This window comes from Physella acuta, unplaced genomic scaffold, assembly GCF_028476545.2.
Source record: "Physella acuta isolate Inbredline_101_S28 unplaced genomic scaffold, ASM2847654v3 ptg000086l, whole genome shotgun sequence".
NCBI lineage: Eukaryota > Metazoa > Mollusca > Gastropoda > Physidae > Physella > Physella acuta.
This window is the reverse complement of record NW_026731606.1, coordinates 55898-81492: the sequence shown is the minus strand read 5'-3', so window position 1 is coordinate 81492 and position 25595 is coordinate 55898. Positions and strand designations below refer to the sequence as shown.

The following is a 25595-nucleotide window of genomic DNA, read 5'->3' as shown; positions in this document are numbered from 1 at the left end:
TCTAAGTAGTCCCTTTGTTTACGTTAGTTACTGGATAAAGATTTACATCACTCCACATTCACCACTCGGATTGGTCTTTAAAAAAAAACAAAAAAAAAACAACAACAAACGAACATTGTGCATATTTAATTTGTTACACCACGTCAGCAAATGTGGAGGGGTGGATGGGGTGGGGGGGGCTAACCTTTGACCTGCTTATTTAAAACATCTGCCTGTGTATACACGTAAACTACATCTGCCCCTATATAAACTTTTAAAAAAACTATAACCCCTACAGTTTTAGTTCAATATTTTTGTCAACCGTTTCATATCTGATGTGTTGGGACCAATAATTTTTATTTAATTGAGGAACCGGAATTCACATCGTTGGTGTTTAATTGAGCTATACTGATTTAAATCGTGTGCAGTTGATCGATTGGGAATCAATTTAATCATTCGCAATGCCAGCAATTCAGGTAAGTTTTCACAACCTTTTTCATAATTCAGAATATTTAATTAACAACCCATCATTTATAAATACTTTCTAACACGTGGCGTTGGATGTAAAAGATATGTAAAACAATGTCTTAAATTTTGGCGATTTATTGAGGCTTCGATTCCATTCTTATACATACCCCCCCCCGCCCCCCCCCCCACACAAACATACCCTAATTCCCTTCATTCACTGTTACAAACATAGGCTGTACGACAAGAGATCATGTGGAAATGTCATGAAACGAGTTATCTCTCTTTGGTAGCCTAAACTAGTAAAATAGAATTTAAAAACAACAACATTATGTTGTCCAACAAACGATTCAAAATTTCACGCGAATTTATTTAATCACCTCAACCTATGTCATTTATTGCTGGAATTTAAAAAAAAAATGGGACGCTCTTGTTTTGGACGAACCTAACTATTTCTTCCTCTTATTATTGTAAATACTCCTTCATACTTCTATTGTGTCCTGTGATTGATACAGTGTTCCTTTATTATGTTTGGTTAAATCAGCTGCAGTGTTTCTTCCAGACTTTTTTCTCCGGGGGTGGTGCGGACGCTGTTAAAAGTATATATTTTCTATATAAATTCCTTTTCGCTCGGGGTGCGGGCGGGGGGCGGTAGACTTTTTTTTTTCCGAAGATATGCCTGGAAGAAACACTGATCCGCTATTGCACGAACACAGGCTATAGTTATAGTGAACACAAACCGATCATACCCATCTAGGAATGAGACCTCACAGGCTTGACTAGTCACAAGGGAGATAATCTAGTACTTATGTTTCCGCGATGTCGGCTTGTGAATGGATTGTATGGTTAGCACCATGTCCAGCCGCCTTTACTTTTTATGGTACCTATTAGAGGGGTGAACTTATTTAAAAGTAACACATTGTGGCTATATGTTGATTTTAATATTACCGCCGTAGTTTTGCAGTTTTCCGAAAGTTCAATAGAAGCGTCAATAACGTTAACTTACTATTACGAGCTGACCCGCGACGTAGCATACGCCGCTATTTAGTTGTTTTATTTTCTACTTATCAACAATTCATAATTTGTAAATTCGACACTATCCCCCCCCCCCCCCCCCCCCCCATCCCGCCCATTGAAAGCAGCCGTTTACAGACGACAATGAAAATATCAAGCAGAACTTATTATCGCCCCTCAGTTTCCAATCGTTTAAAAACTAAATTATCTGCCCCTAATAGCCGTCATTTGTTCAAACCGGCTCTACTATTGTAAACATTCGGGGTGAACCACGGCTCACCTGACAGGTGGGGGATGAGGGTGGTGGCTAAGCTGCGTGGTGTCTCGTATCATCGTATGGTCCCCATGAAGAGAATTATATATAGAAGATAGAAGTAAGAACGAGTTATTTTCGCGTGATGCGTCTGTCGCGCGAGTGATTGCCCTTTAACAAAGCTTTTGCTGGTAGAGGGAGTTGTGGGGGCGAAAATAAAACAGGTTCTCTGTACACAAATCAATAACACTGTTTGCTTGCACTAATGTATGTACACAAACTGACAACAACAAATTAACGAAATGTACGCTTATTGATTTTTTCTGTTAGTTTTAAAATATAAGTTTTATTATCGGCGTGCTGATAATCTATCAACTATCATGTTGTAAATTATTTGACTCATGACTACATACTGGGTGAGTGAAACCGTTAAAACTCATCTCTAAGACATCAGTTGGCACTGTGCCAAAATGTAGTGTGTGTTTGTGTGTCTTCGCGCGCATGTGTGTGTGTTGGGGGGGGGGGGTCAGGATGAATTTTTTTCTTGTTTGCATAGAACGACAGGTTTACAGTGTCCATGTAGAAAATGAGAATCATTACCAAGTGGCATTGAAGAGGTGAAGGGACAAAACACACTATGTCAACATTCACACTAAGTAGGATTCCGTGGACTAGCCTTGAGGAACTGGGTTGGCTTTCAGCAGACATGCGTTAAGGAACTGGGTTGGCCTTTAGTAGACTAGCGTTAAGGAACTGGGTTGGCCTTTAGTAGACTAGCGTTAAGGAACTGGTTTAGCCTACATTGGACTAGTTTTAAAGAACTGGGTTGGCCTTTAGTAGACTAGCGTTAAGGAACTGGGTTGGCCTTTAGTAGACTAGCGTTAAGGAACTGGGTTGGCTTTCAGTATACCGGCCATGAGGATGTGGGTTGGCTTTCAGTAGACTCTTGCTTAGTCCTCGCTAGAACCAAATGGGCTGCTTGTTTACGCACTACAGGCAGATGGTCTTTCTTGTCGTTCAAAAACACTGTGCCTTTTCTAGAATTGCATAGTCACACTATATAAAATACGTAACACTGTAAATATCCATCAATGCTAGACAGATGAAACATAGCAAGAGCAACCACAGAAAGGTAGGTTAGATACAGAGGCGTAGCGACCCTTCCCGGCGCCCGGGGACAAACTTTTCGATTTGCACCCCCCCCTCGAGATTTTGATTTGCACCCCCCTCAAACTTTCGATTTGCACCCCCCCCCCCCTCGAGATTTCCATTTGCACCCCCCCCCCTCAAACTTTCAATTTGCACCCCCTCAACCTTTCAATTTATTTTTCCAACCCATTTTGGCGCCCCCTAAGGTCGGCGCCCGGGGACATATGTCCCCCCCCCCCCGCCCCCCCCTCGCTACGCTACTGGTTAGATATCAATATCATTGCCCGCCCCCCCCCCCCTTAGATTTTCCTTATCCTACAGTTTTCTCATGGCGGCGATTGTTTTAGTACGTTCGTTCTGAGATTGTTGTGTGAGGTGTTTGCTCTGTGAGGTGTTTGTTCTATAAGGCGTTTGTTCTGTGAAGCGTTTGTTCTATAAGGCGTTTGTTCCTTTGAGGTGTTTGTTCTGTGAGGTGTTGTGTGAGGCGTTTGTTGTGTGAGGTGTTTGTTGTGTGAGGTGTTTGTTCTGTGAGGTGTTTGTTCTGTGAGGTGTTTGTTCTGTGAGGTGTTTGTTGTGTGAGGCGTTTGTTGTGTGAGGTGTTTGTTGTGTGAGGCGTTTGTTATGTGAGGCGTTTGTTATGTGAGGTGTTTGTTGTGTGAGGTGTTTGTTGTGTGAGGTGTTTGTTGTGTGAGATGTTTGTTGTGTGAGATGTTTGTTCTGTAATGCGTTTGTTGTGTGAGGCGTTTGTGTGAGGTGTTTGTTGTGTGAGGTGTTTGTTGTGTGAGGTGTTTGTTGTGTGAGGCCTTCGTTGTGTGAGGTGTTTGTTGTGTGAGGCGTTTGTTGTGTGAGGCGTTTGTTGTGTGAAGCGTTTGTTGTGTGAGGCGTTTGTTGTGTGAGGCGTTTGTTGTGTGAGGCGTTTGTTGTGTGAAGCGTTTGTTGTGTGAGGCGTTTGTTCTGTGAGGCGAATGATCTACGTACGTTCATTCTGAGAGGCGTTTTTTCTGCCAGGCTTCACTGTAATTTCAGAACCAAGGACGTTCTATCTGTAGCTGTGCCAAGTTTTAACTAACTTTGATACCAAAATATATTTGTATCAGCTCTCCGCTCCCCCATATCATTACATTTGATTACATAAATGTATGTACTAATATATAAGAACGTATTTCAATTAGTTTAAAATGTTCTTGGACAGATGAACCACATGTTACATATTCCCATAAGTTACATACGGTATAAGTCATACGGAATTATCCATAACTTTACGGTAGTACACAGCATGAATTTATTTTACTATAAGAATTGTTACAGGCATGCACTCGAGGAATACATACCATTGTAGATCGTGTAATGATAATTTAAAGTGTTTCCTACTCCAGTCTGTCGCAAACACCCCTCCCTCCCATGCTTCAAACTATCACAAAGTTACCCTTTTAGTTTTATGGTCAGTTCTATGCCCCTCCGCCTATTCTTTCCCTAACGCTAGTCAGGTACCAATGAGAGCTAGGTGGATTCAATGACGTCTCCGGACTCGAGCCCGAGATCCGAACTCGAGACTTTCGGGTTAGCATTTATGTGCTCTGTAGTCCGACCACACAGTCCCATAAACTGCCACAAAATCAGCTAAAGTTACAAGTCCATAATCGCAGTGATCGGAGCAACACCTTAACTCTCCCCTCCCTCCCTCACACACCCGCACATACACGATCAACCAAAATTGTGTGCAGTAGGGTAGCGGGGGGGGGGGGGGGGGACGGACATATGTCCCCGGGCGCCGACCTTAGGGGGCGCCATAATGGGTTGGAAAGATAAATTGAAAGGTTGAGGGTGGTGTAAATCGAAAGTTTGAGGGGGGGGGGGTGGAAATGGAAATCTCGAGGGGGGATGCAAATCGAAAAGTTTGTCCCCGGGCGCCGGGAAGGGTCGCTACGCCTCTGATTATGTGATAGCATTTATTTAATCACCTCAACGTGAATTTCCGGCACTTTTGTGATTATAGATCGGGTTCAGGCTTTTTACTATGTTTGTTGATGCTGAGTTGTATCTTTTTTTAAAAAACTTTTTAACTAAAAGAACACTGCATGCCTACACATTCCGTTAACAATAAATAAAAATGCTACATTTTTAACGAGAATTTTTTTCTCTCCTCCAACAGGGAACAACAGAACATGGTAAGTGTCTAACATCTGTTCATTCTTAAATAAACATTTTGTTTGCAGAAATATTTACAAAACAACCAAATTGTTTATTTAAATATACTTCTTCAATAAACGTAACTTTTAAGCTAAAGAAATAAAATAATTTACCTCATGTTGCTGATTTACGAAGCAAACACCTGTTATTTGTGTTGCATTAGTCATGTGCACAAAGAAGACAATTTTTTATTTATATTCCAAACTGGAGTGGATTACCCTTGACTAGGGGAGATAACTCTTTGATAAAATCAGAAAAGTGCTGTAGAAAACTCGGCGTTTGGGGTGGGAGTGAACTTTAAAGCTATACATCAGACAAATTATTTTGTTAATGTTGGATATGATATCAACATTAGTGGAGGGAAGATTATATGATAACGTTGTTGCGATTTGTAGTTGCGAGTAATCATTTAATGGAATAGATTACACGAGTTTAAAGAATTGCACTTTCTGTATAAGTGCATACCCATTCTATTTACTGTTGAATATGACATCTATAGCATATGATATTTATACGATATCCATGCTCAAAATTGTTTGGTTCAAAATTACATTACAAGTGATTCCATTTTATTAACTATATGTGATGTTGGCAAGAGTTCTTGTTATGAGGGGGCGGGGGTGGTGGTGGTGGTGGGGGGGGGGGGGTGATTCCATATTTGAAATTAAAATAGACGCGAGCTGTAATGTTGGTGTCCATGGGGGCCGAGTTATAATCCCCACACCAACAATTAGCCTGCCTATGTCCCTGTTTACATTATACATTTATTGTAATGGTTGTGGTACATGTATTCTTGTTCTACTCTTATGGTGCTCCTCGCTTCTATTTTTTATTTTTGTAAATCATGAATTTCATTTTATCACCTGTCATGAGTTACAAGTACAATTCTGTCAGTTGTTATATAAAAAAAAGTTGGCATGATGAAGAAATATTAGCACGCATCTTTGTGTTGCATGTCAATACACACGATCCTTCCTCCATCTATTGAATGTTCCTACACAGATGGCTCACATTTATGCGTATGAGCGTAGTTTTTTTTTTTAAAATAAGTATCATGGGCAGATAATCATCAATGTACTACTATACTAACGATCATTTCCCTTTGTTTGATTTTTTTTTAATTTTTTAAAAAAATTTTTAAATTGATAAATTGTTTAGGATATTGTAGTTTTAGCTCATTCTTGAGCCTATTGAGGTGAATTAACTTAGTGAATTGAAATTGAGTGTTGTGCTTGTTTTTTTTTATTTAAAAAATAACACTAAAGTTACCTGAGGGTTGGTTTATTTTTCAGTGTTAGATGTCAGATGTACTTATTTATAGTGAATTATCTATATTAGAGGAGGGAAACTAGACAAATTAGCCAATTCTCAAATATATAAAAACAAATGTAAATTTTAAAAAATTTTCTGTGAGTGAAAATCTGATTTCTCTGTATAACTGATACACAAGTTGGGAACTTATTATCCTGAGATTCTTGACACTTCTAAGCATAATTTTTTTTATTAATGAGACAAATCTCCTTTATTTCTCTGAAGGAATCAAGCTTTGTATGTAAATAAATTGTTCTCTGTATTTGAAATGTTTCTCTGTAAATGTTGATGTTTTAGCCCCAGATGATGATGATGATGATGGTAGGGTACCAGTAGAAGATGAGATGACAGCTATGGAGGCAACATTTACTGGTGAAAATGGGGGAAACCCACATTATACTGCAGAGTTAGATGGTGAGCTGTGCTAGGTGGCGCCACCTACCCAGTGTTTAGTGTCAGTGTTTTAAAACTGTTAGGTCGTGTAGGTGTTGGTAAATTCAGTTTTACTGTTGTATCACAGTTATTTTAAACATAGCTTTTTTACTTTCCTAAATCAAGACTGTAAGACTTTAAAACTTTTAAACAGTTGCTGTCCCTAATCCATAAAACAATTAGGCTGCTTATAAAAATATAATTATAAATTTAATTAAAATTATAAATTAAAATAATTTTTAAAAATAACACTAATAAGATTTATAACGGATTTGAAAAATTAACTAATTCAGCATAATAATTAGTACAACGATAATAATTTATTTCTTCACTTTATACTTATACTGCACTTTCTGCGTCACATTTTCAAAACTTAAATTTTTAAAGCATCACATACATATTTTAGAACTATCAAATACACCCTTATAGAACATTTGTTGATTTTTAAATTTTCAAAATCAATCCCCATAACAACTAGGAAAAAAACTGTAGATCAAGAGCATGCACTCTTTTCAAAGGGCAGCTACTTTATTATAGGAATCAATTACATTTTGTTGTACCCAATATTTGTAGCTCAGTGATCTCAAAGTCCAAATGTAAGCTTAGTATAGTAAAGTATGTCTGTCTGTTATGTCTTGTGTACTTAGTGTACTAGCCTAGTATAAATACTTTTAAAGATTTAACAGACTAGCTCTCATCAAAATTGATATATATTTTATCAATTAATTGTAAATCGTTCAGAAATAAGTATAATTAACTGTAGAAGCATTACAATTATAAGTATAGAAATAAAAATATATCTTGTGGGTTTTACAGAAGAAAATGGGTTTGAAGAGTATGATAAAGTTGTTGAAGATGATGTTGTTGATCATGGATTAGTGGAGGAAGAAAACGAAGGCGATGATCAGGATAATGAAGAAAAAACAGATGTAGATAATGATGTAGTTAATGAAGAAGAGAGTGGCAATAATGAAAAAACAGATGAAGACGCTGGTATAGAAAATGAAGAAAATGCTGATGTAAATATAGAAAATAATGATGAGGACCAAGCAGGTAATGTTGGTCTTCAATTACAAAAGAGCCATATACTATCTAATAATAGTTTTGAGTTTTGCCTAGTTGATCAGTAGCATTGAGGGATGAGGGTAACAGCAAATGCTAGTAGACAAACGTATCTTTACTAACAGTGTGATTAACAATAGTTCTAATGCCTTGCTTGTCACAGTATTATTTTAATCACTTCTTTTTCGTTCTTGAATCTTGTTCTCATTTCAGTCTTTAAAAGTTTTTTTGTCCTGTTTTATGAGACATATTATTTTGGTGACAAAATATAATTATAATTTCTTAAGACATAATAAAAGGTGTCCACATGCTGAATTTTCTTAAGCATGATAATTATAATTTATAATATATGATTTTTAATATTAAATAATAATGTTTAATTTTTAATATTCTAAACTTTAAGTACAATTAGAAATTATGTAAATAATAAAAATGTAAAATAAAAAAGATATTTTAAATAACTAGGAGACCTCTTTAAAAAAAAGACTGAAATTTTAGCAATTTCCAACAAATCTTCTCATCTCTTTATATTATGCTTATAATAAAATCAAGACCAGAGTTTCTTCCACATCCCCCCCCCCCCGAAGAAAGTCTACCGCCCCCCAAATGAGATGGATTTTATATAGTAAACATACATTTTTATTAGTGTTGACCCCCACCCCCCAAATTTCAAGTGCCCCCCCCCCCCCCCCCCCCTCAGAGAAAAAAGTCTGGAAGAAACACTGATCAAGACTGACAGCCAGAAGGGTTTTATATAGTTGACTAGAATTTTGAATTATTTTCAAACTCAAAGTTTACCTGATGTATCTAATGCTGTCCATAAAGAATAAAAATAAGTTATAACTAAAGTTTTGTTTACTTTTCAATTTTTATATTAAACCATAAAACACAAGTTGATGCCCCTGGCTGTTTGTCCATAAGCCGTAAAAGTAAACTAACCTGTTTAGACTATTGTTACTGTTCTTTTTTGATGCACCACCCTCTTAAACATCAATATATTCAAAGAGCTTACTTTATATTGTGCTTGTAACCCAATATCATCATCACAAACCATTGTACAGTTATTAAACATATAACAGTTATTTTTAAAAAATATTTTTTCAGTCATTGTTTTAAAAGATAATGTAACCTTTTAAAACATTATTAAATTTTATTTTCATTGTTACTTTTATTTTTGTTTGTAACATTCATCTTAAAATGCTTGTTCCATTATTTCGCTGTAATTGTAAATAACGTTAAGTTTTTTTAAAACTGCAGCATGGGGCAATTAAAGGTATGTCAACGTTGATACATTATGAACTATTTTGTTTGCAAAATGAGATAAAAACCGCATAAAATTTAAATTAATGAACAAGAAATACATTTCTTAGTAATACACAATTAAAATCTATTTACAGTTAAAGATGTCATCATTTATATTAAAAATATTTTTAGAAAGATAGATATCAGTTCAATTTTTAAAACCACAGAAACTATCAAAATACTTAAATATTTCTTTTTCTATTTTTTAAGTGGATATTTTTTAAATTAATTATATATGAAATATTTCTTTTTATTTTTCAATGTCTTGAGCATAGTTCACCTGTATAAAGCTGCAAATATAAACCGTCACATTCACACTATTCTATTATTTCACTCTACCAGCTTTTTTTTTAAAGAGTACCCTTTCACATTTATACTATAACATTTTATATTCAATTTTAATAAAAAACATTTTAACTTCATTTTTACAACATATTGAAGATTAAAGTATTTCTAAATTATTATATAATTATTGTTTTTAAAAAACTAAACTTTGTTTTGACAATTTACCTTTTAAATGTATATACATTTTTTCAAGGGAAATCAAGAAGAACAAAAAACTTAGTAAAAACTTGAGCTGTTTTCCCCCTAATTTTTTATCACAGATTAGCCGTGAATAATTTATAATTTGCTTTTAAATTATTTATATGATTAAACTTCTCAAACTTACAGATTAAAGAGGAAAGCATGGATAAACAACACTTATTGGTTCACACATTCTTTGGACAATTATAGAGAAAACAATTGGAAAATCATAAATGACTCTAAAAGAAAATATATTTTCAGTGTAACATAACTGTAGTAATTTTTTGGAAACTGTTACTGGCAATGTTTTCAATTCATTTGTACTTCATGTTAATTATTATATAAGATGTCTGGTTAGGGTTCATTATATATTGTTCAGACAAAGCTACTACATTGAGAATTTCTGCTGTCAAGCAATCGGATTCATTCAAATGCAATCAGTTTGTCCAGTTTGTATAAGAAGATTTAACAATTTTTAGAGTAATTTTGAATGATAGATTTATTTAAAACAAAATATGAGGACTTTCAAAATTTTAAGAAAGGCTAGTAGATTGATAAAAACAATAATGCATTAAAATTAGTGTGTATACTTATACAGACATTTCCGTCAATAATGAATAGTTTTAGTGAGGTTGTAAAGATAAAGCCAAACACCTAAACAATATTTAATTTTTTTTAAAGACTGGTTACCATTCTATTTCTGTTTTTTAAAGGTTTTAACCTGGTTTTTGCCAACTTAACTATGTGCCTTTTGTTATTGTTAAAGAAAAAATTGCTCCATTACATAAACTATGATCTGATATTTTAAAATTAGTTTTAAAGAAAAAACAGCTTTAAAATATTTTTATAGGTTTTGTATTTTTAATGTGTGTTTCATATAAAAAACATGTTTAAAATATTTTTATTATGAAGAGAATATTAAAATAAAGGGTATATTATACCATCGAGGTGGTGTTATTAAAAATCAAGTAAAAAACAAGAATACAATGTTGTACATGGGAATGTTGGTCAGGTTATACTTGAACGATGTACACAGAAATGTTGGCTACAAACATTGGAAGAGAAAATTGAAAATTGTCACATAACTTGTGTTTAGTAAACATACTGTACAGTATAATTTTTGTGAAATACATTGATGTATGTTTTCACTAGATTCTATATTCATTCAAATGCATGGTTATAGTTGTTTATAGTTGGCACTTATTCTCTATAGAGATAAATGCCAAACATTCACACTTTTCTATACTATGAGTCATAATGTGTTTTTCACAGTTTCAAAAGCATTTTCATTTTGTTATTTTTTTTTTCCATTTATTGTAACAATAATTTGATTGTTAAAATTGAGTTAATTTTTTTCTAATCAATTTATTGAATACACTTCCATTTTTTCATGACCAATTTCTTTTTTGTGTAATTAAAAGTGAACCAAGTTATTCCATGACAAACTTTGTTATTTTATGTTGCTAAAAATTAAAAATAGTGGTACACACTTTGTTTTAATTTTAGGCTAGAAAATGCTTTGCTAAAAATATTTTAAATATAAAAAATTAAAATTACAGTGTCTAGATTTACCTTTTTCTTTTTTTTGGTTATAAAAGCAGCCACTTTAAATACTTGAATATCCAATTAACTTAAAACATTATGGACATTGTATTTTCTTTACATTTATGCTTCATAAAATAAACTTTTCTCAAAATACTTTCTGTTTTCCTAATTACATCAGAATATTTCATATGATGTCTTTCAAATACAAACACAGCCATTTATTGAAACAACATTAATGAAGCTGTGATGAAACATACCTATAATAAAAAATATTTGTAACACCTATTCCAAAACATGAAGAGGGTAGTCTTCAGTTTCCAGCAATATGTATTGTGGATATTATAAAAAGCGTCAAAAGAACGGATATGTTGAAGAAGTAATAGACACATGGAAAACTGGCTTATTAAAAAAAACAGTTTTGTTTCATCTGGTTGTGTGCTGTCTACCACTTATTTATTGGTGAAGTGTTTTGTTTTGTTTCATATCACAGGTTTGAGCTTTATCACAATTTTTAAAAATGTGTGGATTTTTTTTAAAATGTGTGTTGAAATTAATTGTAGCTGCACTGATAAAACTTAGTCAACAGATAACAAACACTAATTTATCCAATATATTTATTCCGACATTTTATGAGTATCAGTATATTCTGTTTTTTTTTCTCTAAAAATCTCATATTGCTCTGTCTATTTTTATATATTTTAAAACCTGTATGGAAATAAACGCCTTTTATTTTTTGCCTTTAGATTCAGTTGCTGCCATTATAATTCAGCAAATATATAGGGCTTTGACAGAAATGGATGAAGTAGCGCAAATGACTTTATACATTCAATTTGTGTTTACAAAATTAAATGTATATCTAATTTAGTAAAAAGGGAGGTAACTAATTTGGTGTATTACTCTAAAATATGCTGCTGATGTTATTTCAAAATGATTACAGCTGCAATAATATTCTGTATTTTACACTTTCAGATTTCAAAAACACTCCAGTGGTGTTTGTTATTGGTAGGTTTAATTTTTTTGTACCTACAGCTAGTTACCAAAATAAATTTTAAATAGGAAAAACCTTAAAAACCTGGCACACTTAAAATGCATAACTTTTGGACCATTTGTGAAGAGCCGTGTTTTTTTGCTAACTGCAGATGTTTTAAAGAAAGTCTTGTAAAAATAGAAGTTAAGCAGTTGTTTCTTTGAAGAGAAAAGTAAACAGTTTAGCGTTGTACTTGATTTATTTGTACAGGTGGGCCAGGGAGTGGGAAAGGCACCCAGTGTGAGAAGATTGTGAAAAAGTATGGCTTTACTCACCTGTCTTCTGGTGACCTGCTGAGAGAAGAGGTGGCTTCTGGGTCAGAGAGGGGCCACAAGCTGACAGAGATCATGGAGAAAGGAGAACTGGTCCCTCTGGTAAATTAACTTGAACGTTTTTTAACTCATGTAACTGCTGTATAGAAACCAATGGAGGACGTCCCCATTTTTGTGAAATCCATTTAAATTATACATAATGGAAATAATGCAAGCTTGTAGATTACAGTTGTATAATGATTAAACATAATTCAAATTTATTTATAACAAAATATGTTGCACTATTTTAATATTAGGTTAAACAAAAACTAATTTTTCTTGTCATTTCATTTCATTTCATGGACCTATAACATTTGTCCTCTATGCATTAAATAAGTTTTGAAAGTAATTTTTTTAAACAAATTAAAATTTTGCAGTCTATAAAATCTATGAAAAAAAAATTCAGATGATTACATGTTCTTCTTTTTAAAAATGTGTTTTTTCTTGTAAAGGAAGTGGTGCTGGGATTGATGAAGGAGGCCATGCAAGCCAAAGCTGCCACTAGCAAAGGTTTTCTCATAGATGGGTACCCCAGAGAACTCGAGCAAGGGTTGAGATTTGAAAAGGAGGTTTGTGCTTCATTTTAAAATTATGGCTGAAGCTTCATTTGTGGTAAATTTTGGTCGAAGTAAATATTTGTCAAATATTTTTCATAAATAAGTGATCTCTCAAACCATATTACATTTTTGTTCTCACTGTATTATTATTTTACCAAAATGTATCCATCTTGTCTTTAATTTCTGAATTATACTTAAAAAGCTGCTATTTATACAATTTTACATTCAGTTAATACTGATCAATTTTCTCTATAGGTGGCGCCGGCATCATTTGTTCTGTGTTTTGATGTGTCTGATGAAACGATGACCAAACGCCTCCTTGGCAGAGCTCTGACCAGTGGTCGTGTTGACGATAACGAGGAGACAATTAAAAAGAGATTGAAAACCTTCCATGACGTCACACAACCTGTAATTGACCATTACAGCAAAAAAGGCAGGGTCAAGATGGTGAGCTATGCAATTTATTTTTCTGTCCAAAGTTTTATGGTACTTTCTCTTCTTTGTTCTTAACTGTACTATTGAATGGGATATCCCCCAGCACTATTATGTATAACGTATATGAGTAAAGTTCCCTTTCAAACCTGATGGTCTATGGGGTAAGTGAAGTAGAGTTCACCTGTTTCTGTGAACTCTACATATGAAGGGATAGTGTGGTGCTCAGCCACCTTTACTTTCCCTAACATGAGTTAGGTACCCGTCAAAGCTGGGCGGACTCAGGAATAGTCTACGGTCTTGAACCCAGATTTGAATTCGAGACTTTTGAGTTAGTAGTCTATCTCTCTACCGCTAGGCCACTCCATAGTCTTTGTCAACCGAATAACTATCTGCAAAGCAGCAGTTGTTTGATTTTGGATTTTTTGGCTTAAATGGGTTGCTATCCCCAGCTAAAGAGGCTTGTCTGTACCATCATATAGTACAAAATTTGAAGTCTTTTCAAAAGTTTCCCAGTTATAATTTTGACTGTTCTTTCAGAATGAACATTTGATTTAGTTAGTATACGTTTGATCAAACTATCCGTTACAATAAAAACAAGCAATCAAACAATTCTGTGCGAATGGTGATTAGCATTTCAATTTGGTTAATTCATTGATTTATACAGACTAGTTAATCATACTTGTATTGACAATATTTCTATCCCAAATCTAACCATACATTTGCAAGTCTAAACTTCAAACCAAAATATGTTGTTATTGTTATGTAAAAAAAATATTTGGTTTCCTTCAACTATGTTTATGTACTTGTCTGTGGAAGCAGACGAGGACTTTTTAAAAAGCTGTATAAACAAGGCCAGATGTGCCTTCAACTCACTACGGCCGATTTGGAATTGTATAGACTTGTCACTCCAGCGCAAGATAAGAATCTTCAACACAAATGTTAAGGCAGTATTGCTTTATGGCTCGAGGACTCGGGGAGGGGGGGACCTATTCAAATACTAAAATACCAACAGAAAACAGTTGTTTACATACAGATGTATACGTCAAATCTTTCATATAAGATACAACGAAGACATGGAAAACCACAAAGGAACAGCCGATGGACAGGGAGATTGAAACCCGCAACTGGGGGTGGATCGGACATGCCTTGACATGGGACAATAACGCGAGTCAAGCATTGGGCTGGAACCCCCAGGGATGAGAAAAATCGCTGACCTGAGCAATCCAGGTGAAGGACGGAGGGTGGGGGGGGGGGGGGGGGAGAAGCAAGAGCTGCTGGGCTTACGTGGACTCAACTGAAGAAAGATATCAGTGGAGAGGGATAGCTGCAGTCTTTTGTTCGTCATAGACTTCATAGGAATAAGAAGGTAGTGAATCCCCCAGCATGTCTCTTGTGCTTTTACTGTAGTTATTGCCTATAACCAGTGGCGTAACAGGGTGTTGTAGGGTTTCAAAACCCCCATGAACCTCCAAATGACAGCTGTCTGGCTTTACAGTTTATGCAGATTGATTCGATACATTCTTCGTTATTTTATTCAATCTTCTATAATATTCTATAATATAATTCCCCAACACTGATTGAAAATAGAATACAATATTTTTTTACCTTTATTAAACGCGAAGTAAACCGTTGAATAAACAGGCGGGAAAATAAATGAGCAGAACCAAAGAAGTTTTTTCACTTAGTCGCATGGGGTCAGGGGCGGAACTACCATACCGCCAGACCCCGCAATGCGGGGGGGCCCAGGACGTTTAGGGGCCCAGTTCCGACCAAAAAACAATGAATTTGTTTTTCAAAAATTATGTTTTTCATGCATCTTAAAAGTGGTTTTGTAAAAAAAAAAAAAAAGTCTACTATAGCAGAGATTGTTGCGTAGAAAAATATTTTATAATCTACAAGAGCTATAGTTTGAAAGGTAGGCAACATTCACACTACTTCCATGACTTACTGCCCTTCTTTAAAATAGGGATGCCCACAAAGCTCATTTAAATAGTTTTGTGCTATGTATATTAAAAAGCAATTAAATTCTCTGAATTATTATTTAAATAAGACGTAATAAACAATGGTATAGCCATAAAAATCAATGTTTTCAAAATTGATATTATAAAAGCCAAAAATGAAAAGAATAAACATAACGCGAGAAACCATTCACGAATCAAGCTTACGTCTTTATATATTTTTGACCAGCATGTTTAGAAGTGATTTTGATAATTTCTAGCTTAAGATGAGTTTGGACCAAATTTGTCTGGATTGTTCTCCCAGAATGGTTTTATATTGCAATGAAGTAGACTAAATTACTCAGTTAGGATATAGATATTATATATATATATATATATATATATATATATATATATATATATATATATATATATATATATATATATATATATATATATATATATAAATGTAACGAGTCCCCGAGTCTATCCTGCCGACAACGCCAAATGTGACCTTCCCGAGTCTAACCACTCATTCCACACAACATTGACCACAGCATAGATACTCGAAGATGCAGGTTCATTATTGATCCTTTTATTACATGAATCAAAGAATGCTTCACAATAATATAATGAATCAAGAGAGATGTTTCACAATAATAGTCTGAATCAACTGACCCCCAACAGTCCTCACTAGGCTTCATCTAACTGAATACACATGTCTAACGTCCTTCTTAACACAATATAACCAACTTGATACTGCCTGACCGAGACTCACTGAGAGAGAGAGACTGACGGACTGACTGACAGACCTTCTGAGACCGACTTTCTGAGAGACTTCCTGAGAGACTTCGAGCTCAGCCGTCGCCTTCCTTATATCCCCTTCATAATCGTACTCATATTCGGTCCTATCATAATCGTAATTGTAATCGATTCTAATCGTTACATCAGACTGTTAATTACGCCGCTTCTGTCGTACAGTCCGATTTTAATAAGCCACCTGCATCCTGTCACATCAAAGTTGACAGACCGTCTTTCGTATCGCTTCCCGAGATATTACGCCTTGGCATCAGCCAACACCTGCACTGTGACGTCAGACTGTAACACGTTATGTCTCTTGGTAACTTCCCCTAGTTACATCCACCCCTGCCTTTTTTTGTGTGTTATCAACCACAAACAACGCTTGGCAGGTGCAGTCCTTCAAAGTCCATCGCACCACCGTAAAAAAAAATTTATTGTTCCATTCACTGTCAATGTCGTCCCATTCGTATAAGATTGACAGTTATCCCTATTTCACATATCAAATGTGTCTACATCATCTTCCTCAGACACAAAACAGTTCTAGAATTCACATCCACCTTTTTTCGTCTGGTGCCTTCACCAGTTCACTTTTATGACTTTTTGAACAGTCTGTTCTCATACCAGCGCGACCATGAAAGAATTGATGGTTGCTGACAAAAAATTTCGTATATATTTCTGTTTCTCAAACTTCTCCGCGGACCACTTATGTGATGGTCTACTGTCTCTCTGCTTTTGGAGGGACCGGGATCCTCTTTGTTGCCGGTATCCTCCCTTTGTGTGTCGCTGTTGCGCTGTTGATGGTGACATGGTTCCGGGATGGGTATGAGAATTTCCGTTATAGTTTCCGGTTCCCTAATTGTCTTGGGTTTCCTTGTGTGTAACTGCTCTTCTTGACTATGACAATATTTCTTTAATTGAGCAATATTCGCCCACCGATCCGGTTTGGTGTGATCGATGGGTCTTATCTTAAAGGGGCCACCTGCTACTTTAGGCATCTCCACGACTTGCCATATCTCCTGTCCCCAGAGGTCGTGGATTTTGTTTCTGCCTAACGGGTGGCTACGCAGTAATACCCTGTCGTTCAGTTTGAGTGGCGGGTCCTTTGTCTGTACCGGCGGTTCCCTTCGCCGTGCTTCATGTTCTAGTCTTTCCTGTACTACCCTGTACATTTCTCTAATTCGTCTCATATGTTCATTCACATATTCCAGTGCAGTGTATGAGCCAGTCATACTCTCCTTTTTTCCTAGGAACAAGTCAAGGGGGAGTCGAGCCTCCCGTCCGAACAGCAACATGTATGGCGAAAAGCCGGTTGTGGCATGGGGGGTGCAGTTGTATAGATATACCAACTCTGGGAGAAAATCAGGCCAACGTTTTTTCTGTTCAGGTTCTAGGGTACGCAGCAAATCATGCATGCTGCGGTTGAACCGCTCGCACTGTCCGTTTCCTTTCGGATTAAATGTGGTTGTTCTAGATTTGTTGATCCCGTAGTGGCTGCACAGTTGGTTAATTACTTCTGACTCGAAGGCCCTTCCTTGGTCAGAGTGTAATTGTCTTGGTATGCCATATTTGATGAACCAATGTTCTATTAAGACCTTTGCCACTGTTTTGGCAGTCTGATCTCGTGTGGGCACCGCCACAGTCCATTTGGTGAAAACATCAGTCATTACCAACACATGTTCCGTCCCATCCGATGATTGCTCCAACGACGTAAAGTCCATAGCCACAATCTCTAGTGGTTTTGTCGCTAATAGGTGTCCCGATGGCTGTCTCATTTTGACAACTGGCATTTTCGCATGCTGACACCTCACACAAGCCTCACAATGGCGTTTGACCTCCATTTCCATATTGGGCCAGTAACACCTTCGTCGTAATATTTTGTGCGTCCTGTCCTGACCCTGGTGTCCTGCCCTGTCATGTGCCAACCTTAGCACTTCTTCTCGTAATTGTCCAGGCACCACCACCTGGTGTATTGTCCCATCAATTTGGTCATGTATTCTCCGCATGAGAACACCATCCTTTATACTGAGACGGTCCCACTGACTCAGTATTTTCTTTGTTTCTCGACCAAATTGTTCTCTTTCCCTTCTTCCTGGGAATTTTTGTTCCTGGACGTGTTTCAACAGCGGCTGTAAGCCACTATCCGTTCTCTGGGCATTTCTTATCTCTTTGTGATTAAGGCAACTAAAATCACCAATGTCCATATGTCCGGGCTCTGTGGAAATGTGCTCCACCCCGGTCTGTCCGTTCTGCCTCACTTGCACCCCGTGAGGGATATCTGTTGACACTCTGACCTCACATATTCCTGTCAGCGTTTCTTCCTCATCGCCCGGTCTCTCGTAAGGATTCCTTGATAAGGCGTCCGCATTGCCATTGGACCGCCCCGGGCGATATTTTATCTCTAGGTCAAAGAGTGCCAATTCTGCCGCCCATCGCTGTTCGATGGATCCCAACTTTGCTGTCTTTAGGTGACTCAAGGGGTTATTGTCAGTGTATACCACACATTTAGCACCTAATAAATAGTCCCTGAATTTTTCCGTCACAGCCCATTTTAATGTCAAAAGTTCTAGTTTCATGGCGCTGTAATTTGTCATGTTCTTCTCTGATTCCTTCAGAGCTCGACTGGCATAAGCAATAACCCTGAAACCTTGCTTTTGTTGTTGTGATAGCACAGCTCCCAGACCTTTAGAGCTGGCGTCAATGTCTAGCCGAAATGGTTTGTCAAAGTCTGCGTATCCTAATATCGGCGCCTCTGTCAAAGCCTTTTTCAATAGCTTAAACGAGTTCAGGCATTCCTCAGTCCATAATTCACCTATCAGTTGTGTTTTACCTTTCTTTTTCTCCTTACTGTGTTTCTTTGTCATTTTGTTTACCAAGTCATGCAATGGTGCGGCAATTTTTGCAAAACCAGGCACAAATTTTCTATAATAGGAAGCAAAGCCCAAGAATGATCTGACCTCTACTGTAGTTGTTGGCTGTTTCCATTCTTTAACAGCTGCAATTTTATCTGGGTCAGTGGCGATGCCATCCGACGAAATCACGTAACCCAAAAAATGTACCGATTTCAGACCGAAGCAGCATTTGTCTGGGTTCAGCTTTACTCCTATCTCCCTAAGACGGAGAAACACTTGTTCTAATCTTTCTAGATGGTCCTCCCAAGTTTTTGAGTAAACCAGTATATCATCCAAGTACACCAACATTATTTGAAATAGAAAGTCACTCATAGCACTCTGCATTACTCGCTGGAATGTAGCAGGTGCATTAGTTAGACCAAACGGCATACGGGTCCACTCGTACAGTCCCAGTGGAGAAATAAATGCAGTTTTATGTTGATCGTTGGGGTGCATGGCCACTTGGTGGTAGCCACTAGCCAAATCCAAGGTAGAAAAAAATCTTGCTCCCCCCAACGCATCAAGACATTCATCAATACGAGGCAAGGGGAATGCATCCCTTCTTGTGATATTGTTCAATTTCCGGTAATCACAACACAGTCTTATCTCCCCTGACTTCTTTTTTACCACTACTATCGGTGCCGCATACGGGCTAGTGCTGGTTGTAATAATTCCCTTTTTTAGTAGATCGTTCAGGTGTGCCTTCACCGCAGAGTAGTGACTTGGCGGTAATCTTCGATAAGGTTGCGCCACCGGCTTGTCTTGTAGTAAGGGTATCTGGTGTTTTATTACTTCCGTGTAACCCAAATCACCCTCGTACGAGGCAAATATATCCCTGTACTTATTCAGCAATTCATTTAGTTTTGGGTCCTCAGTTTCCGGGAATGTATATGATCGGCCATCCTCTTTCTTCACCTCGGCCGTCACATAGACCGACCTAATTGTTACTTCATTACTGCTGGTATTGCTCAGTTCGATGCACTGTGCCGACCTTTGTACCTCGACGTTCTGTGGTACTCCTACCAGAGTATTAGGCGGTATAAAAATTTCCTCATCCAAAACATTTGCCACGAATCCTTGAACTAGTCCATTTTCCGCTGATGTGTATGTCCGCAGTAACACGACGCCTGCCCTCAGTGCGGCGCCACATGGTTCTATCATCACATCACCATTCACGCTTCTATCACCAATTTGTAATGTGATTGCCTTGACCGTGTTTGCCGGGACTGATATCCTTCCTCTGGTCTTGGCAAACCTGGCCAACTTGGATCCCCGACCTGGTGTGGTCGATCCGACAATATTTGTAAGAAATTCTGGCAACTGGCCAAGAATATTCATGCCCAACAGGCAAGGTATATTTGACACATTTGTCTCTAGGTTGTGTTTCGTAACGAACACCCCAACCTGCTTCAACCTATGTCCCGCCACCACGACATCCGCCAGAAAATAACCACAGTATGGAATGGTTAGTCCATTAGCTGCCGTCAGGCGCATGCATGTGTCAGACCTCAACCTATGGTCTTTTCCTTTCATCCATTTGGTGTAAAAATTTTCCGCGATTGTCGTCACCTGGGAGCCTGTATCCACAATCGCCTTCACCGCGATGTCCCCAATCGTAATCACCATTTCGGGACAGACTCCCATCATTTTGCTTCTTGGGCCATAACCTCGCCCCTCTGTAGCCTGGCCCTGCCTTACAGAGGACGACCGTTTCCCTGGCAGTACCGTGCCATATGTCCGGGTTGTGAACAGGACAAACAAATTGGTCGACCGTCAGCCGTCCACCGGAGTGATGGACCGGCGGGTCGCGGCCGTCCAACCTGTCTCTGTTTTGTCCCGTTCTTTTCCTGATTCTCAGCTGTTGACCTGCTTTCCAACCTCTCCAATCTTTGGTCAACCTTATCCAGGTGGGCCAACAGTTGAGCCATCATGGTTTCCACCGTGCCGGTCCCCGTGGGTGGGGATTGTTTCTGTTCCGGCACAGAGACTTTGTCCACCGAACAGTTCGATTGGTCCTCATCCTCGGACCTGCGGATCGCTGAGTTCCTGACCTGAAGGAAGGTCAACTGCGGGTCTTTGTGGACCTCCTCTTTCAACTCTCTCCTTAAGATCGGGGTTGCTAGCCCCTCGATGAACTGGTCCCTCAGTAGGCGTACATCAATGTCAGGTGTTTTGCCCTTTACCGAATCAAAGGCCCTGTTTATTCGGTGTGAATACTCCATCACACTCTCCGCCATTCTCTGCTTTAAGCCTACGAACCCCGATAGCAGTTGCGATCCCGACCGTCTCTCCCCAAAGGTCTCCATAATTAGATCCAGCACCTTATCTGGATCTGATTGGACGGTTTTATCGTGGCATTTGACCTCTGCCCTAACCGTCTCTCCTATACTGCCCATCAGCAGTCTTAATCTTTCCTCTGGTGACATGTTTCTCGAGGCCCAGGCCGCTTTGACCTCTTCACTGAACCTGTTGGTTAAAGTTGGATCACCGTCCCCGTAAAATTTGTTAATGTGGGACTCTCTGGGCAGGACCACAATATGGGTCTGCTTCTCGTCCAGAGTAGACATTTTATTCCTTTAGTAAAAAAAAAGAGTTCTTTCTTACCGTGTGTGTATGAAAAAAATTTTCCTCGTTCCTCAATTTTCACTGTTCCTGAATGTCCGAATTCACACACACACTAAACACAGTTATGAACTAGGTTGACTATGGGTGCCTAAAGCGGCAAGTCTCGTTGAATTCATCCTGGTCGCAGCGCCAAATGTAACGAGACTTATCCTGCTCGCAGAGCCAAATGTAACGAGTCCCCGAGTCTATCCTGCCGACAACGCCAAATGTAACGAGTCTCTGGCTACCCTGCCGACAACGCCAAATGTGACCTTCCCGAGTCTAACCACTCATTCCACACAACATTGACCACAGCATAGATACTCGAAGATGCAGGTTCATTATTGATCCTTTTATTACATGAATCAAAGAATGCTTCACAATAATATAATGAATCAAGAGAGATGTTTCACAATAATAGTCTGAATCAACTGACCCCCAACAGTCCTCAATAGGCTTCATCTAACTGAATACACATGTCTAACGTCCTTCTTAACACAATATAACCAACTTGATACTGCCTGACCGAGACTCACTGAGAGAGAGAGACTGACGGACTGACTGACAGACCTTCTGAGACCGACTTTCTGAGAGACTTCCTGAGAGACTTCGAGCTCAGCCGTCGCCTTCCTTATATCCCCTTCATAATCGTACTCATATTCGGTCCTATCATAATCGTAATTGTAATCGATTCTAATCGTTACATCAGACTGTTAATTACGCCGCTTCTGTCGTACAGTCCGAATTTAATAAGCCACCTGCATCCTGTCACATCAAAGTTGACAGACCGTCTTTCGTATCGCTTCCCGAGATATTACGCCTTGGCATCAGCCAACACCTGCACTGTGACGTCAGACTGTAACACGTTATGTCTCTTGGTAACTTCCCCTAGTTACATATATATATATATATATATATATATATATATATATATATATATATATATATATATATATAGGGGGCCCTAATTTTTTCTTTGCGGGGGAGCCCTTCTTTTCTAGTTCCGCCACTGCATGGGGTTGTCCATAAACAAGGAAACGTATTTTTGCACCCACCCCTATCGCCTCAAAAAGTCAAATCCCCAACTTTCTCAAAATGTTGTTATTTTAAGCATGTGTATCTTTGTTGATTGAGCTGATTCAATTTTAGGCCTTCATTTATTGTTCAATTTCTATAACAATGTACAACAAAACATCATTTTGAAAGGCCTATATGCTAATATGCAACGATAAGCGATACAAGAATACATTTGGTTATCGTTTTTAGATCCTACTGGAAATTCACGGAGAAATTTTTTTTGTAGCCTATGTTGATTATTAATTGAGCATACATGCATGCTGGCATGAGGGAGGAGTCTAGAACATTAACCATATTTGGCGTCTTCATTGACCACCAATTTAGAGGTCTAAAAATGACGTCACGCTTTTTTTTTTACCTCCCCAATCGTCACCTATCATCACTAAAAGCCAGATCCCTCCACCTCTAAAATGACTTCACATTTCAACCTATAATTTCCTCGCTCCAACCCACCCACCATCCTCTCCCCCTAAAAACTGCAGTTTTTGTTTTTTAAACATCGATTTTTTTTTTCTAAAATATTTACTGAGCTCAGTCCACATTGAGTATATTAATCAATTTTATTTGCAATCAACATAAACAGTCTTTTAAAAACGCGAAATAACGACAGAAAATCAGTTTCTAAAAGTGTATCGTCACGCTTTCTGTCCCCTCCCCCAATCCCCATCGTCACAAATCTCCTAACCCCCCCCCCCCCCGCCCTTCCACCTTGGAGTGTGACGTCATTTATGGACGACTTCTGAGTACAGACGTCGACCACCAGATGGTCGACCATCGACCAACAGTTGAGTTCATACGCCGACCACAAGATATATAGGCGCATCCACGTCACCTGGTGGGACGGAGTGGTCTAGCGGTAGAGAGCTGGGCTGCTAACCCGTAAGTCTCGAGTTCGAATCCGGGTTCAAGCCAGTAGACCGTCCCTGAGTCCACCCAACTCTGATGGGTACCTAACTCACGTTAGGGAGAGTAAAGGCGGCTGGGCATAGTGCTGACCACACTATCTCTTCATATGCCGAGGTCACAGAAACAAGTGAACTCTACTTCACTTGCCCCATAGACCGTCAGGTTTGAAAGGGAAACTTTACTTTACGTCACCTTCATTTAGTTATTCATCATTGACCGTTCTAGCTTGTTTTCATTTTTGTTTACCGAAAAAGGCACCGCTGTCCTAATAAATGCTCGAAGTGGGAGGGGGGTAGCTGCTCCTCTTAGATTTACCCAAACCAGACCCCTAACCCGGACTTACCCAAACCCTAGGTTAATCAGCAATCATGAGTGGGAAGGAGTATAATGTTTTAGTGTTCTGTCTGACAGGGGGGTTAATTGATAGAGTGGTAATCACATTCCAGGGGAAAAGGGGGGTTTGGAGATTTGTGCCGATGTGGAGAGGGCGGAAAGTGTGACGATACACTTTTAGAAACGGATTTTCTGTCGTTATTTCGCGTTTTTAAAAGACTTTATGTTGATTGCAAATAAAATTGATTAATAGACTCACAGGGAGGTGATTACCAGGGGGGGTGATGTCCTATTCCCGTGGGTGAGGGGACGCATACGATTATAGACGTCGCTACGCCTGGCCATGTCTACCAGTGGCGTAGCCAGGATCGTCTCAAGGGGGGGTTCCAATTTTTACCCGGGGACAAACTTTCGATTTGCACCCCCCCCCCCAAAATTTCGATTTGCACCCCCCCTCAAACTTTTGATTTGCATCCCCCCCTCATACTTTTTATATATACCGAGGGGTCTATGGGGGGGGCAGGGGCGGATTAAGCTTGGGCGGGGCCCCGGGCTGAAACTTCTTGGGGGCCCCTGATTATATATATATATATATATATATATATATATATATATATATATATATATATATATATATATATATCTTAATCAGCATACCATTCAAGATATTAATGGATTATCTATAACTTATAGGAATATTCGACACCAATATTTACAAAACTGCTAATTTAAAAAACCTGTCAATTGTGTTCAATGAGCGGTAAATTGGATACAAACATCTAACCTTCTTCTTCTTCTCTTCTTCTTCGATCTTAATTTTAGTGTTGGAAGGGATCCCCTCCAATACAATTAGGTATACGTGTCAACTGGTTAGGCGCCATTGAGACCATTTTACTTTCTCGTATATACGAAGTATAGAGAAAGTCTTGTAATCGTGGAAAAAAATCGAGATTTTTGCAAATCTCGACGTTTTACACCTCACTGATAAGGAAAAACATAATTTTGCAATCTTGTCCGTATGTCTGTGTATCTGTGTGTGTGTGTAAACACGATAACTTGAGTACCGTTACAGCTAGGTTGATGAAATTTTATATAACTTGAGTACTATTTCAGATAGATAAATGAAATTTCACACGTAAGTAAAATATCTAATGCTCTACCTTCTGTCAAATTTTGAGTAATTTCCGTTGACCGGAAGTACTAATTTCCGATTTCTCAAAAAAACGCATGTAAATTTATAAAGTACTAATAATATTGCGCACTATTATGCACATTTCATTTGGCGTTCACTTGGTGTGCAATCCTTTTTTCTACGAGATTTTATTCTATTTTAAAAACTTTAAGTATTTAAAATGGAGTTCCAATCCCCTGTTTTTTTATATAAGAACTAGGCATGCTGCCCAGCTTCGCTTAGGCTTTCGAAAACATTGAGAATTTGAATGCTTAATTAATTCGCCCGAAGGTCGTTCTACGACCTCAAGAGTTATGAAGA

General features: G+C 38.1%; 1 protein-coding gene across 2 annotated transcripts in view; it reads left to right on the top strand.

Annotated features, from left to right (window-relative positions):
• The first annotated feature begins 289 nt into the window (after positions 1-289).
• The window catches only part of LOC131958589 (adenylate kinase isoenzyme 5), a 35226-nt gene continuing 9920 nt past the window's right edge, over positions 290-25595 (top strand). The window contains exons 1-8 of one of the 2 annotated variants that reach the window (XM_059323696.1): positions 292-455; positions 5013-5028; positions 6659-6775; positions 7610-7846; positions 12197-12229; positions 12465-12628; positions 13018-13134; positions 13378-13569. In XM_059323696.1, the coding sequence (XP_059179679.1) occupies positions 441-455; positions 5013-5028; positions 6659-6775; positions 7610-7846; positions 12197-12229; positions 12465-12628; positions 13018-13134; positions 13378-13569 (891 nt within the window). In that variant the 5' untranslated portion in view covers positions 292-440. Of the gene's footprint in view, positions 456-5012; positions 5029-6658; positions 6776-7609; positions 7847-12196; positions 12230-12464; positions 12629-13017; positions 13135-13377; positions 13570-25595 lie in introns of both variants that reach the window. The other variant, XM_059323705.1, reaches the window with a different exon arrangement.